This window comes from Pseudozyma flocculosa (assembly GCF_000417875.1).
Source record: "Pseudozyma flocculosa PF-1 unplaced genomic scaffold scaffold00004, whole genome shotgun sequence".
In the NCBI taxonomy this organism is placed as follows: domain Eukaryota; kingdom Fungi; phylum Basidiomycota; class Ustilaginomycetes; order Ustilaginales; family Ustilaginaceae; genus Pseudozyma; species Pseudozyma flocculosa.
Genome location: NW_006920872.1, coordinates 79,866 through 94,964, shown reverse-complemented (window position 1 = coordinate 94,964; position 15,099 = coordinate 79,866). Strand labels below are relative to the sequence as shown.

Below are 15,099 nucleotides of genomic sequence, written 5' to 3'. Positions count from 1 at the left end.
CAGCTCGACGGACCGACCGACCGACGCACGCCGCTTTGGCAGGCAAGTCGATTCGACTGAGCCCGTGCGGTCGTCTGGTCTGCCCTGTCGGTTTGCCTTCCTCCTGTCTGCCAGGCCGCCCCCCGGCCGCGTGTGGAGGCCACGCTGCCGCTGTCGCCCCCATCGGGCCCCCCATCGGGAGCCGACCACGCTCCCGCTCCCGCTCACGCTCACGCTCAGCTACCGACCCAATCTTCCTAGATGACACCCCGCCTCGTCTTCGTCGCCGCCCCTCACTGCTACTACTCTTTCCACCGCAGCGGCACCGACTCGCATCACTCGCACACCCTCGTCGAGCGAGATAAAAAAGATTGCTCTCATTCCTTTTGCGAAGATCGACATGAGACGCTCGCACGCTCGCAAGCCGCCTCTGCTACCGCCGCCAGCATCAACCTTTCACTCCAATCTACCTGCGCAGCCTGCTACATCCTCCCTGCGCATCGACTCGACTCGACTCGACCGTCGCCGTCGCCGCCAGGCGCAATTAATTCTCAACGCAGCAGAACGACCCTCGAAAGGAGAACCTTAGTCCTTCTTGGTCGAGACGTTGCCAGTGGCCTTGGCCAGCTCATCGCTCAGCCTGTTGTACTCCTCCTGCTGCTGCTTGGTTTGCTTCTTGAGCGTGTCTGTTGGTTGCGGGGAGCCGTCATCGAGGCGCGCAAGAGGTCAGCCTTGTCGAGGACGCGGCAGGATGCACGCATCGCCGCTGCCTAGTGAACCGGAGCCTCGCGTATCGGCCGAGAATGCCCCTTGCGCAGCCGCGCCAGACATTCCAGCCCAGCCTGGCCCTGCATGTATCCTAGCTCCGAACCACCACCATCCTGTCCGAATCGAGCTCAGATCCTAGGCAGCGCCGTTTCACTAGGCGGCACTCACCAATCTCGGTCTGGTACTTCTTCTCAATGTCCGAGCCGCTGGCGCCCGAAGCCTTGCCCTGTGAGGAGATCGACGCAGGATGGTCAGGTGGACACGGTCGAGTTAGGTCAGTTTCCGAATGCCAGAGAGCGTTTTCGGACAGGCCGGTCCGAGATACTCACGCCCTTCTTGAGAGCGACGAGCTCCTCCTGGGTGTTGATCAGGTCGAGGATGAGCGAGTAGGTTCGCGAGAGGATGCTGTCGAGCGTGAAGCCGAGCGAGGACAAGGCGCGATCGGTCAGAAACAGACGAGCTCAAACGCAGCCCGGCGATCACGAGGAGGATCGCTGCGGCCTAACCCTGCCTGTCCGCTGCGACAAGGGATCACCGCGCTACTCACAGGCTGAGGAAGAGGGTGAAGCCGGTGAGGTACATGTTCCTCTGGCTGTAGAACTTGCGAGCGGCGTAGTTGGTCTCAGTACGGACGTCCTGGACACCGCGGTGGTCCTTTGCCGTCTCGCCCTCGGTCATGACCTTGTACATCCGCTGGACGGCGTCGACGAAGAGGACCGCGACGAAGCTGTGCACGGCAAAGCGGGGTCAGGGTTTGCGGACAACGGCAGGCAGAGAACATCGAGATGGTCAGCCTACGATCGAGCGTTCGCCTCTGGTTTGAGGAAAGGCTAGATGCGAGAGGGCAACGCACATGAAGGTGATCTTGAGACCGTACTGGACCTTGGCCACGATGGGGTTGGTCGCGAGGAAGTGGAACAGCTTTCGCTTCCAGGTGAAAGGAAGGGGCACCTGAATGGAGCAAGGGACAAGCGGCCGACGCTGTCAGCTGCGAGTCGTTCGGCCGTCATTCCGCCAACATTGGCTTCCACTCACAATGAGGACCATGAACATGGCCATCTCGAAGCACAGCAGCGCAAAGACGATGCTGTAGTAGAGAGTCATCCTGGCGAGCCTTTCTGGACGGGGATGGGAATTGGGCGAGCGATGTGCTGGTTGTCTCTTCGACGATGCTGCGAAAGGAGGGCGATTGGTAGTAGGATGGACGAGGCAGGCGGGCCGGCTGGATGGTGGTGGTGGAGCAGAGGTGGTGGTGGTTAAGCCTTTGCTGGCCAGCCAAAGGTTGCGGAATGGCTGCCCACAGCGCCGTGAGACGCGCTCCCGGCAGGCAGCGTCAGTCAGACTCGAGCGAGCCTGCCCGCCTCGGCCTGCCTTGGTCTGCTGCCTGGCCTGAGCGTCCATCGAGGTGCGGAGGCGATGACGAAACGACACAGCCCGCCACGGATGCAGCCGGCAGGCAGGCCAACCCTCGCTGCCTCGGCACCGACGGCCACAGCCTGCCGCGATCCCGATGGGACGCCGCCCCCTGGCCTTCCCGATGGGCCCTGCACCTGCCTCGACCAACTCAGCGGCCGGTTGGCGGTCCCAGCCAGACCACGACGGCCACAGATCCTGCCCACGCCGAAGCTGGGGCGGTGCGGTCGATCTCACAGCTCGACCGGACTATGCCTGGCGGGGGCATGACGACCATCGATGGTGCAACCAGGGCAGGCAAGCAGGCCAAAGGCTGGGATAGCCGTCCAAATTGGGACGGCCATGGCCAGGCCATGAAATTTCGCACAGATTTTCGCGGCGGATTTGGCAGGCCTCTGGCCTTGCCAGCAGCAGGCGGCGCGGCCTGTTCGGGGCTGGCTTGTCCGTCCTACGTGGCCTGACCGTGGCTGTAGGTAGGTCCAACGTCCAGCGCCATCGCCGTCGCCGTCGCGGCAACGCCACATCGACATCGCCATCGTCATCGACAGCTGCCGTGCCCTGACAAACATCGCACGGCAGTGATAGCGTGTGGCGTTCGCCTGTCGGGGCCAGGGCTGATCCTAGCGATGTCGGGGAAGATCTTCTTGTGGCGGTGTATGAGCCTCTGCCAGCGAGATCTCGACCAGAGCTGGCCGCCCGGCAGGCTCATGCAATCCCATCGATCGCGGCAACCGACGGCGCGCGTATGTGCCGGCCTGCAAAGCAGCGCAAAGAGGATGCGCGCCGCGCCTCGTCTTCCTGCGCCGCCAGGAATGGACGGCTCGAGATGCTGCTCGATAGGGGATCCATCGTACGCGCCATCGCCGTCGCATCTCGACCGTCCTTGCTGTTGACCCGTCTCGAGAGAGAGGCAGAGAGCAGCCTCGACCGCCGCACGTGCCACACAAGAGGAAGAAGTAGGGAAAGCGTCGTGTGGGCTGCTCTCGCCGGAGCCTTAGCTTGGCCCGTCGGACGTGGCGGTTGGCGCCTTGACCTGACACGTCGCCCCTCGCGGCCTCGCCTCTCTAGCTGTTTCTTCCTGGCCGTCGGTGAGGCGATGCCATGCGATGCGATGGTCTGGGTGATTCCCGAAAGAAAGCGAGCGTCGGCGGCCCCCGTGCCAGCTCCGACCAGGCCAGGCTGGGTCCAGAGGGAAAGAAGAGGCTAGGCGCTTGCCCGCGGCGGCAACTGAATCTCCGCGGTCAGGCCTGGCCAAGAGATGCGGGCCCATCATCATCGCGCAGCCCTCTCTTGCTGCCGTGGCGTTGGGCTCGGTCGCAGCCACGCCGAAAAGGGCCTGGCCAGCCAAGTTAAAGAGCTGCCTGCCTGCGCTGCGCTGCACTCGTTGCGGACCCTGAATGGCCAGGCCAGGCCGCGCAGGCTGGCAGGCAGGCGCGATGGTGGGGGGCCCCAAACTCGCTCCGCCTCTGCGACAATAACCCGGCCGTCAGCGCCGATGGTCCTGCCGCCAACCAGATCTCCTTGGCCTGGCTTGTCTACGATGCTGTCTGAAGGCAGCGAGGATGGATGGCTGTCGAAGGGGAATGTCTTGTGGCAGAATAAGGGGACCGTCAGGCAGGCTGGGTGTCGGGGAAAGCTAGCAGCGGATAGGCCGACAACGTGGGCAGGCTAGGATGGTTCGGTCGGAAAGAGAGCCGAAGCAGCTAACCAGCCAGCCAGCCAGCCAGCCAGCCAGCCAGCCAGCCAGCCAGCCAGCCAGCCAGCCAGCCAGCCAGCCAGCCAGCCTCAGCCTGCCAGAAGAAGCTGCTGGCAAGCTAGGGCAGGCCAGGGTGCGAGGTGCGAGGCTGCGAGGGTGCGAGGGTGTGAACCCTGGTCGCGAGCCCAAGCGAGGGCCTGGCCAGCCTGCCCGCCCAGTCGACGACCCTTGAACCCCCAGCAAACTCCCGCCTGGCTGGCCGCCGCGCCCCCAACCGTGCGTCTGCCCGTCCGATGAGATGCAGCGCCAGTCAGCGCACAGATCCTCGTCCTCCATCGAAGATCTCGCTCGCCCGCCCGCTCGTCTCGCCCCTCGTCACCGCCTGGCTTGGCCCTTGCGCGCGCGCGAGCCCTCTCCGCTCCGCTCGTCGGTCGTCCCATCGCCCCTCGTAGAATAAAGCCTCGTCTCGGTCTGCCAACCGGACAGCCGCCGCTGCTCCCCCCTTCGCCTTCTCCTCTCACCACCACCTACCCTACTCCCCCTGGATCGTTCATCGCCGGACGACTTCCGATATCACCCCTGACGCCGCCGTGCCGCCCGCCTGCCTGCCCGCTAGACCCGTTCACGACCTCGACTCGAATCGACTCGAACCGACCTCGACCGCCATCACGCCCCCGCACGACACCATCGGCCTCCAGCCAGACAGACGACTGCCCAACATGGCCGACAGGAACCACCCCTCCGCCAAGCCGGCGGCGCGCACCGTGCTCAACCTTGGCAACCTGCCCCCAAAGAAGCAGGGCTTCGGAAACGCAGGGGTGAGTGCCGTGGCAGCAAAACGTGGCAGTAAGGCGGGACAGACGAGGGATCGCATGCGGGGATCGGAGGGCTAGGCCGGTTCCAAGTTCGGAAGGATCCGCCCGAGCAGCCCGGGCCTGCCGTGTGGAGATGGGATGGGCTTTTCGGCGTTCCCGACGCTCGGAGTCGCGCCGCGAGGAGCTGGTTCTGTCCTTCGAGACTCGAGCTGTCCCGTGGGTTATCTGGAGGCGGTGCCGCGCTCCGAGATCGACGGTCGAGTGCCGACTGCTCTTGAGTCGAATCCAGCGTCCGCGCATGCCCTCGTGCGAAGACCGCGAGAGCTCCCACGACCGGCTCTGGGCGATCAACGGCAGTCAGGGATTCGCCAATAGCGACGCAAGCTGCATCTTGACCCGTCGCCGCCGTATCAAGCCTGCCCCGCCTGGTGTAGCCTGGGCTGACCGGTCGCTTCCTACTTCCTCCCTTTTCTCTGCTCTCTGGCTGCCGCTGTCACCCTCCCGCCAGCAGTACCCGCGCACTCCCTCGCGCGTGGACCCCAACAACCCGCCGTGGCCCGCGTACCGCGGCTACCACGAGTACTCGTTCGCCCACGAGACGATGGGCAAGCGCCTGCCCACGATCCTGGGCAAGGCCGTCGACGACGTCGTCAAGACGCTCAACGAGCAGTACGAGGAGGAAAAGATTGTCGACCTGGCCGAGTGCATCGAACGCATGCAGACGCTCATGAACGACCTCAACACCAACGCCAAGCTGCGCCCCATCATCGACGACGGCGAGGGCGACATCCCGCTGTGGAACAAGGAGATTGCCAAGTTCTTCCGCGGCAAGGACTTCATGAACGCGCCGTGGCTGTTTGCCGAGGCGTACAAGTACCGCCGCCTCCACGAGTGCTTTAGCATCTCCAAGTACTGGAAGGACTACGACGTCTTCTTCCGCCAAAAGTGCGACACCTTTAGCCGCAGCAGCACCGCCGTCTTTGAGCTCTCGACGCGCTTCGCCGAGCCCTTCGTCTACGAGGAGGGCGCCAACGAAGACGAGAAGCTCAAGGCTCGCAAGCTCCTCTTCCACGAGCTCACCCAGGTCTGCCTGTGGGGCAACGCCACCGACCTGTCGCTCCTCATCAACATGACCGAGGAGGACATCAAGAACCTCCAGTCGACGGGCGGCGAGCACCTCGCCGCCACCGAGAAGAACATCCTGGGCAACCACCTCGACCGCATCTGGAAGCTCGTCTCGACGATGAAGAACGGCCGCATCGACTTTGTCCTCGACAATGCCGGCTTCGAGCTCTACTGCGACTGCGTCTACGCCGACTGGCTCGTCCAGGCCGGCATCGCCAGCGAGATCCACTTCCACGGCAAGCGCTTCGCCTGGTTCGTCTCGGACGTGACGCGCAAGGACTGGGACTGGCTGCTCAACTCGATGGTCTACGGCTCCCTCTTCCCGCACGGCACCGACGCCGAGCTCAACTCGGTTAAGCAGATGGGCCTGCGCTGGAAGGAGTACGAGAAGAAGGGCCAGTGGGTCTACGAGCAGCACCCCTTCTGGTGCACGGGCTACACGTTCTGGTCGATTTCCACCGAGGCGCCCGACCTCTTCCTCCACCTGGCCGACTCGGACCTCGTCATGTTCAAGGGCGACCTCAACCACCGCAAGCTCACCTACGACTGCCAGGCGCCCAGCGACACGCCGTTCGACATGGCCATCGGCCCGCTGGCCAGCGAGGACGGCGCGCCCCCCGTCGTGTCGCTCCGCACCATCAAGTCGGACGTCGTCGTCGGCGTGCCCGGCGAGGTGTCGCAGCGCCTCGACAACGAGGAGCCCGGTTGGCGCATCTCGGGCAAGTACGCCGTCGTCCTCCTCAGCGACGGACTCAAGGGCCGCCCGGTCAAGTTTGACGGTTAAGCGGAGGTCGCTTGGCGCCGTTTTCCTATTGCCCCGGCCTCAGCCGTTGTCGACAACGTGCCAGGCTGGCGCGCCATCTCGACCCTGTTGCCCCGCCACTGCCCGCTCCCCACCCTCTCGCCCACCTCTCCTTCCTCCTCTAGGTGCCGATTCTGATTCCCTTCTGCACCCGATACGACCCTGGCAAAACCGGCCCGTCATGACAAAAACAGACACACACACACACACACACACACACACACACACGAGCGCCCACGACCCCGAACCTCTTCTCTGCCCGTTTTGGTCGACGACGTTGAATAGAAACGATATCCAGTACCAGCGCCCCCCCTGCCGAGGGTCACGGGCTGCCGAGTCACTCGAGTTCGACCGACTTGAAAGGGAGGGTGGCGAGTGAGTGAGGAGGTAGGTAGGAGGAGGTGCGAGGGAAATGTCAAGGGACGGAGCGTAGCGCAAGGAGGATGTAGGGGAAGCAGAATGCCAGGACGGAGATGGAAGTCGATTTCGATTCCAAGCGCGGCGTTCGTCTGTGGCTCACGGTTCCACCGCCCCCGCCCCACCACCACCACCACCACCACCACCACTGCCGATACCGCCGAGACGTCGTTCGATGGCCGCCAGCCGCAGTGCCCGTTGACGCTCCGCCTGCTCGTCGCCCGAGGTGGTGGACGAGTCGCCGCTCTGGCGCGACGCCACGCCGCTCGTCGTCGCGGGCGTAGTCAGGAAGCTGCTCGATCCGGACCCGCCGACCCCAACGCTGCTGCTGCCCCCGCAGCTGCTGCTGGATGAGGTTGCCTCGATCAATCGCTCCCGCCAGCCAACACTGCCCTCGCCGCCATTCTCCCCCGTGGCGCCGTCTGCCTGGCCCTCACCGCCGAGCCGCGCGGCGAGCTTGTCGGAAAACACCTCGACGAGCTCCTCGCGGCTCTTGGCCGTATCGCCGCGCAGCCCCTGCTCCTTGTTCTTGCCCCTGGTCGCCGCAGGCCGGAACTTGGCCACGGCGCCCTCCTCGGTCTCGAGCGACTTTGCCGGTCCCGTCGAGGAAGTGGCGGCCGACGACGGCTGTGAGACGAGGTAGAAGCTCTCTCCCCTCCTTGCCGCGGCGTCGAGGATGCGGCCCTCGACGGTGTCGTTGACCTTGTACACCCACACGTTGGTCTCCTTTGTCTGTCCGATGCGGTGGATGCGGCCGAGCGCCTGGGCCTCGACGCTGCGGTCCAGGAAGGGCTCGAGAATGTGGATGTGCGACGCCACCGTCAGGTTGAGGCCCGAAGACTGCGCCTCAGAGTGCAGCAGCATAGCCGCCACCTGGGGCTCGTGGAACTTGGCCGCCGCCTTGGACGCCACCTTGCCTGCGCCCGTCATGCGGATGAAGCGCAGCCCGTTGGCCGTCAGCGACTGGGCGATGACGTCCAGGCCGCGGGTGAAGGACGAAAAGACGATCGATTTTTCGCCGCGCGTGGTAAAAAGATGCTGGATGTGCTTGGCGACGAGGTCGATCTTGGATCCGTACCGGCCGTTGACGCTGCCGCGGTCGATCTGGTCGCGGTGAGCGGCCGATATGAGGCGGTACTCGGCGCCGCCGACGATGTCCGAGGGCCGTCCATCTCTGCCTTCGGCGCTGGTGCTCGCCGCGCTTGTGGTGTTGGTCTTGTGGTAGACGATGCGGTGCACCTCGTTGGGCAGCACGCGCGTCTTGCACATCGGGCACGAGCGGTGGCCCTGGCCCTGCCACTCTTTGAAGCAGCGCTCGCAGCAGACATGGCCGCACGCGTTGGGCAGCACGCCCGTCGAGATCATTTCGGTGCAGATGTAGCAACGCCGCGCGTCGTCGCCGTCGGAGGCCGAGGCCTCGATGCTCTGCACCGAGCCGAGGTGGGTCAGGTAGCGCAGCCGGCCCTCGAGCGCGTCGGACTTGGCGCGCAGCGACGCTTCCTCTTTGCCGGCGGTCCTGATCGACCGGTCCAGGTCGGTGAAGCTCGGGTCGCCCACCGAATCCGAGAGCATCTGCAACTCTCGGAAAAAGTTCGTGCGCGCATTGAACAGCGGGCCCAGCATCGTCTGCGCTTCGGTCTTCAGCTTGACCAGCAGCCGGGTCTGCTCGAGGCCGATCCTGCGGGCCTCGGACGAGGCGGTTTCGGCCAGCTTGCGCTCGGCCTCGGGGATATCGCCCTCGGACGCTTCCTTGAGCCGGGCCCGCAGCGAGCCGAGGCAGCGCGACAGATCGGGAAGCGAGACGTCCTTCTTCTGTGCGTCGAGCTTCTTGAAGTGAGCCAGCTGCTGCTTGTGGACGCGCAGGACGTCGTCATCCGGTCCGTCTTCGTCGTCGTCGTCGCCGCCGCCGTTGCCGATTCCCGACAGCAGCTGCTGCCGGCGGGCGTTTCTCACGGCCGTCTCGAGCTCGACGTAGAGCTGGGGCTTAGCCGTGGCGCCGACCGCGACCGTGCCGCTGATGATCAGCTCGCGCTCGGCCAGCAGCGGGCGGTACATCTCGAGCAGCACCTCGGCCTCGGCCTGGGTGTCGAGGTTCTCCTGGTACTGGTCGTCGTCGTCGCGCTCGAGATTGACATCGCGGTTAACGGCGCGCCGGAGGCGGTCGAGGATGTCCTTGCGCCACTCAAAGATCACCCGGGCCTGACGATCCAGCAGGTCCATCGTCTCGATGAGGGCATCAATGAGGTCGCCGGTGGTGATGCCGCCGCCATCCTCGAGGACGGGGTCGGCGCGGCACTTTATCTGGGCCAGGCCGAAATCGACCTTAGACCGTCCGAGCCTCTCGACGGCATGCTCTACCCGCAGACGTTGCTCGCTCAGGATCTTCTGGCGCATTCGCTCCGCGGCCTCGTAGGCGGCGTCCTCCTTCGCCTTGAGCTCTGCACGCTTTGCTTCCGCTTCCGTCGGCGCGGGCTGCGCCTTCTCATCGACTTCGCCCGCCTTGCCAACTTCCGGCGCATCTTCATCATCGGCCCGGGTCGTCCCGGGTTTCGCAGCGAGGGTGGTGCCGTCTTCGCCCTTGATGATGGTGATCTCAGCTTGGGGCTCGGCGTCGACGTCCTTGACCTTGGCAGCGTTCGCCGTCTCCTTCGACTCGCGATCCTCTACGAACTCGCCCATCTGGAAGTAGAGGTTGCCGGTGAATTGGAGGACGCGGTGCAGCCTAAGGTAGACGAGGCGCAGCACGTGGCTGATGCGCGCGTGGTTGGCCGATCTCTGCCTGCGTTTCTCCTGGTAAGCGGGATCCGCGCAAAGACTCTGCCACTCTGGCGAGCTGCCTTGGCCTGCAGACACCGCCCCGTGGGCGCCGGACAGCCGATCGTCGTCCTCGTCGCGGTGCGAAGGGCCGAGCGCCGCCTGTCGGCTCGCCTCCTTGGCCTCGAGTTCCAGCTCACGGTCGCTGAAGTTGTACAGGGGCCCTTGCACGTCCGTGGCTTTCAGGTCGTCCTCGAGCCGCCCCGCCTCGCTGCGCAGCTCCTTTGCCAGGTCGAGCATCTGGGCCTCGGCGACGGCGTGCTTGCGCTCGTCGCGATAGTAGAGCGAGAGGATCACCTTTGTGATCCGCCGGTCAAAATACTGCCCGCGCATGCTCTGCAGCTCGGCCTTGGTGCTGTCGACCATGAGCTCGAGCACCTCGTCGATGCTGCGCAGGTTCTGGCTGCCGGCGACGCCGCCGCCGCGCCCGTGGACCGCGACCTGCGGATGCGTGCACGCCTGCCGAAGGAGCAGCAGGTGGCGGCCGAGGACGTTGATGTCGAGCTGCCAGTTCGGCAGCAGCGGCTTTCCGTCGCTGTCGATGCCCACCGCAGAGAGGGCGTCCTTCCAGACGTCTGCGTAGAAGGCGGCCTCGATGGCGGTAAAGTCGACTGGGACGACGCTGCGCGTCTGCGTCGGCAGCGTCATCTCGTGCGCCACGCCAGCCTTGGTGTGCCTCGTCGCGATCGTCTCCATCACGGCGACGAGCGCCGGAGCGAGCTTCGGCGAGAGGATCTTATCCCACGACCGGGCCGTCAAGGTGCCAGAGCAGCACGGCATGCGAAGGAAGCGGAAGCACGACTTGATGTCGTCGATTTTCTTGACGGGCGTGCCGGACACGGCCAGCGAGCTGCCCCGGTGCAGCATGGCCGCGGTCTCGGCGGCCGACGTCTGGCTGCCGACCATCTGCACCTCGTCCATCACCACGCGGTGGAAGTGAAGGCGGATCAGGGGGCTGCGCGGCCTCTCGTACTTTCTCGGGTGGCGGCGCGACCGCTCGGGCTCCGGCTTGGCCGTCGTCAGCTCGAGGCCAAGCACATGGAACGACGTGACGATGACGTCGAGGCTCGAGGCCCACTGCACCCACGTCTGCCCCGGCGGCGTGTCGTTCTCGGCGTCCTGGCGGCTGGTGTACGAGTAGACGCAGAGCTCGGGCGCGTGACGCGCCAGCTCGTCGACCCACTGCTGGCGGAGCGTCTCGGGTGCGACGATCAGCGTCGTCTTGGTCGGGTGGACCTCGATGCTGTTGTCGGCGTCGAACCAGCTGCGCTCCGACGACACGCCATGCCTCGGGTTGAGGAGGATCAGGGCGATGACCTCGACAGTCTTGCCAAGGCCCATCTCCTCGGCCAGCATCGCGCCGCGGAGGTTGCTATAGCGCGTCAGATCGGCGTTGGCGACGAAGCGGCCCTCGAGAAAGTGGTAGAAGAGGCCGTCGTCTATCTTCTTCCACCACAGACCGACCTCGCGGCTGCCGGTCCGCGAGATGACGTCCACCGTGTCCTCGACGGCGCCGTCTTGGCCGATCGCCTTGCCCTCCCTGCCGAGGATGAATGCGGTCGAGCGTCGCTGGAAAGGCATCAGCGTCGGGTTGAGGTCGGGAGGCTGGATATGGTCGCTAACGGCGAGCTCGGCGGGATGCAGATGATCCATGACGAGCCGGGCATTGACCTTCTTCCTACGGTCGACTTCGTCGCGCTCGGAACCCAGGGCATCGGCGAAGCGGACGAGTTCGGCCATGTCCTCTATGACTGCCGGCCTCAGCGCCCCTGCACCGGAACCGGCGCTGAGCGGCACGGCAATCTTGATGCGCAGCTCGACGTGGAGGGAGGCAGCCTCGGCACGCTCCGTCCGATGCTTTTGCGGCGGAGGTTCGAAGATGCGGAGACTCGCAGAAAGGTCGAGCTCGCCGGCCGAGCATAGAGTGCGGGCTGCCGGGATCCAGCTGCCATTGCTGAACTGGTCCGGGCGCATCTCGGGCTGAAAGCTGTCGGTGGCCAGCAGGGGCAAGGTGGCGAGCTCCACGCCAGAGTCGGAGGCTCGGAGGGTGGCGACATGGCTGATGATGCTGTTTCCCAGCCGCTGCTCGCCTTCCACCTCGATCCTGACGGCGCCGAGGCTGATGCTACGTTCGCCCTCGGCTTGGAGGGCCTGCACGAGGTCGGAGACGTGGCCGCGGTCGCTGGCGGACCTTGCCTTGACCCGAAAGATGCAGGCAGTGTCAACGAGGACGGTGGTCGGATCGCTGAGGAGCGGAGAAAGAGGGGAGCGGGATGATGTGCCGTTCGAGAGCTTGACGGCCTTTGCGGGCCTCGAAGATGTGCCGGATGATGGGGCACGATCCGCGGGGCGCTTGCGGGATGCCTTGGCCTTGCCATTCGGTGTGCCTCGTCCGCCGGAGCCATTGGCCTGCGATGGACGTCCGCTTTTTACGATGCTGCGTCCAACCTCCTCTACGCTGCGGTCGCTGTCCCCGTCCGAGCCGTCGTCGAGCGCGAGGCCGCGGGCGAGCTTTGCGATGCGGTGGAAGTGGAAAAAGTACGAGACGTCCTCAAAGTCGAGGCGGTCGAGCTGGACCGGTGCGAGGTGCTTTGTCGCGGGCGGGCTGCGAGGGTGACCGTCGCGCAGCTGGACTGGCCAGATGCTGGCGTTGGGTGTCGGAGCGGACGATGCTGCGCTCATCCTGTATGCATCGCGCGAGGTAGGAGCAGGAAGCCGAGGGCCAGGAGGGGTTGGCTCACAGCGACCACGCCGAGCCAGGGCGAAATGGGCCAAGCTGCGAGACCGAAGAGGCGATGCGGTAGCGGGGGCGCGGCGCTGCTGATGGCGGGGTCGAGCCGTGGTGGATGGGAGAGAGGGCAGGCAAGCAAGCTTCAACGTCTCCTGGAGGTCCCCACCGAGGAAGTCTGGGCCAGCTAGACGTCAAGCGTCAGCACAGCAGAGAGGCAGCACCCACGCTCGACTCTCTTCCTGGCAGGCCAGGCCAGGTCAGGCCCGGCAAAGCTCCCCACCCCTGCTGGACCCTGCGTTGCGTTTGAGTTGTGGAGGCGTGGCCAGGCCAGGCCAAATCGACTTTTTGTCTCTCTCGCACGGCAGCTTCGCCAGGCCCGGTCCGAGCCGATCAGGAAAATCAAAATTCGCCAGCCTAGGCCCGTTTGTAATCGCCCCCTCGACCCCAGGCCTGGGCGAATGCGGAAGCGAAACCGGCAGGCCAGCAGGCCTGGCTGGACGCTGCGTTCTTCGCGGGCCCCGACCCGACGGCCCTGGCCGGCCCACGCCAGAGAGGCAGGCAAGGCAGGCCGGGCCAGGTCCGTCACCTCGAATTCTAGCAACCTCTGATCGCCAGCCAGCCAGCCAGCCAGCCCGCGAGCCAGTAGTAGTCTGTCCTGACCTCGAGGCCTCCACCATCACCATCGTCACCGCCCTCCAGCGTTTCTCAGCCCGACACCCTCCAGCACATCCACACACGCACACCATGTCGTTCCTCACCGGTGCCATCAGGACTGCCGCCGTCGGCGCTTCCGCCAGGTCCGCCCTCATGCGCGGCGCCGTCGCTCCTGCCGCCCAGCAGGGTAAGTGCCGCAACGTGCCCAGCACATCCAGCCAGCGGCCCAACATCCGAACCATCGCCCTTGGAGCATGGCCGACTGCGAGGCACTATTCGCACTGCCATGGCCGGCTCGGGCCCGGGCCGAGCCGATGCTCGACGTCGTCTAGGGCCTGTCCCGGCATGGGCCGGCCTCGAGTGCAGACTCACGGCGAAGCCATGGCTCTTCGGCTGGCTTCCGAGTCCGCCCTCATGGCCTGCACCGCTTTGCCATCATCGCCCCATCCTCTCGCACCTCCCCGTTTCGTGACCACCCGCTGACTTGATCCTTTGCCTCCCTGCCCGCCGCCCCGCCGTCGCCCGGAAACCCCGCGCGCAGTCCGCTTCTACGCCGCCCACCACGAGGAGGAGTCGTTCGAGGCCTTCAACAGCCGCTACGTCGGCTTCTTTGACGCCGTCGAGGACCTTTTTGAGCTGCAGCGCGGCCTCAACAACTGCTTCGCCTACGACCTCGTCCCCTCGCCCGAGGTCATCGAGTCGGCCCTCCGCGCATCCCGCCGCGTCAACGACTACTCGACCGCCGTCCGCGTCTTTGAGGGAATCAAGCAGAAGGTCGAGAACGAGGGCCAGTACAAGCAGTACGTCGAGGCCCTCAAGGGCGTCAGGGAGGAGCTCGGTGAGTCGTCGTCGTGGTAGAGAGCAGCGCAGCAGCCCCTTCGCGCGCGCGCGCCCCCTCTCAGCAACCTTCTCGGCTCGTCCTGGAGGCAGCCAACGAGCAAGCAACTGAACGCTGGTCGCTCCTCTTCCCCCCTTCTCTGCTTTCCATCACCCACACACACACACACACACACACACACACAGGCATCCAGCTCAAGGAGGAGATGTACAACGCGTAACCGGCCGGCGCGTCTGCACTCCCCCGTCCGCCTGTCCGCCCGTCTCAGTCTGCCCGCTGAAATTCTCTAGAGACGCAGCACAGCACAGCACAGACCGAAGCAATCCAGCCTCGCTGCACCACGCCCCGCTGCTTGCTTTGAGCGACGACGACGACGACGACGACGCTGAAATGGGTGCGGCCACGAGCCGTCGACCCGTTCGTTATTCCGAGTTTCTCAACGGTCACTGATCGACGGAGCACACGGCGTACTAGCTCTGCTCGATGGCGTGTACCGCTCGCTGCTTCGTCTCGTCTCGTCTCGGACTGAGCGTTCGTGGAAACGCGCCTGGATCGGGACGCAGCTCTCACAGATCGAAGAGGGTAGATGAGAAGACGGCAAAAGGCGGGTCCGTCGCTGCCGCTGCTTCGAAGCAGCTTTGATCTTAAGATTCGGCAAAAAAGGTGGGAGCCAAGGAGAAGGAGGACGGGGTGTGCATGGATCGTTGGTGTGACGATGATGGCCTAATCTAGAAGGACTGATGCGCGCGCGATCCCGGAAGAGAGAAAGGGGAGAGGGAGGTGGGGGGGGGGGGGGATCACCGCTTCCAGCTCGAGTCGCGGTCGCCATCTTCGTACTCTTCGTCTCCACCCGCTGCACCATCATCTGCATCGGCTTCGGCGGAATCGGGGGCGTCACCGCCAGACGATGAGGCCAAGGCGGGCGAAGAGGCCCCAGCACCAGCACCGGCACCGGCAGCAGAGGGCGCAGAGATCCACGACATCTTGACCGTGCCTACTTCCGGAACCTCTTGACCCGTCCGCATTGCCTGGATAGGGGAANAAGGT

General features: G+C 65.2%; 6 protein-coding genes across 6 annotated transcripts in view; 3 read left to right on the top strand and 3 right to left on the bottom strand.

Moving 5' to 3' along the window:
- Positions 1 to 564: 564 nt before the first annotated feature.
- Positions 565 to 1,851, bottom strand: PFL1_01554 (uncharacterized protein; the record flags this gene model as incomplete). The annotated part of the gene is made up of 6 exons (XM_007879064.1): positions 565 to 665; positions 916 to 973; positions 1,077 to 1,152; positions 1,295 to 1,474; positions 1,601 to 1,698; positions 1,783 to 1,851. 6 exons carry the CDS (start codon positions 1,849 to 1,851, stop codon positions 565 to 567), a joined length of 582 nt encoding a protein of 193 aa, XP_007877255.1.
- Positions 1,852 to 2,905: 1,054 nt separating this feature from the next.
- Positions 2,906 to 3,367, top strand: PFL1_01553 (uncharacterized protein; the record flags this gene model as incomplete). The annotated part of the gene is made up of 1 exon (XM_007879063.1): positions 2,906 to 3,367. One exon carries the CDS (start codon positions 2,906 to 2,908, stop codon positions 3,365 to 3,367), a length of 462 nt encoding a protein of 153 aa, XP_007877254.1.
- Positions 3,368 to 4,575: 1,208 nt separating this feature from the next.
- On the top strand, positions 4,576 to 6,580 carry PFL1_01552 (uncharacterized protein; the record flags this gene model as incomplete). The annotated part of the gene is made up of 2 exons (XM_007879062.1): positions 4,576 to 4,674; positions 5,180 to 6,580. 2 exons carry the CDS (start codon positions 4,576 to 4,578, stop codon positions 6,578 to 6,580), a joined length of 1,500 nt encoding a protein of 499 aa, XP_007877253.1.
- A 534-nt stretch (positions 6,581 to 7,114) lies between these two features.
- On the bottom strand, positions 7,115 to 12,511 carry PFL1_01551 (uncharacterized protein; the record flags this gene model as incomplete). Its single annotated transcript, XM_007879061.1, has 1 exon — positions 7,115 to 12,511. One exon carries the CDS (start codon positions 12,509 to 12,511, stop codon positions 7,115 to 7,117), a length of 5,397 nt encoding a protein of 1,798 aa, XP_007877252.1.
- A 793-nt stretch (positions 12,512 to 13,304) lies between these two features.
- On the top strand, positions 13,305 to 14,272 carry PFL1_01550 (uncharacterized protein; the record flags this gene model as incomplete). Its single annotated transcript, XM_007879060.1, has 3 exons — positions 13,305 to 13,401; positions 13,756 to 14,052; positions 14,238 to 14,272. The coding sequence occupies 3 exons, from the start codon at positions 13,305 to 13,307 to the stop codon at positions 14,270 to 14,272; spliced, it is 429 nt and encodes a 142-aa protein (XP_007877251.1).
- Positions 14,273 to 15,046: 774 nt separating this feature from the next.
- Positions 15,047 to 15,099, bottom strand: part of PFL1_01549 (uncharacterized protein) — a gene marked incomplete at both ends in the record, with an annotated part of 2,517 nt that continues 2,464 nt past the window's right edge. The window contains one exon of the mRNA XM_007879059.1: positions 15,047 to 15,080. Within this exon, the coding sequence (XP_007877250.1) occupies positions 15,047 to 15,080 (34 nt within the window). The remainder of the gene's footprint in view (positions 15,081 to 15,099) is intronic.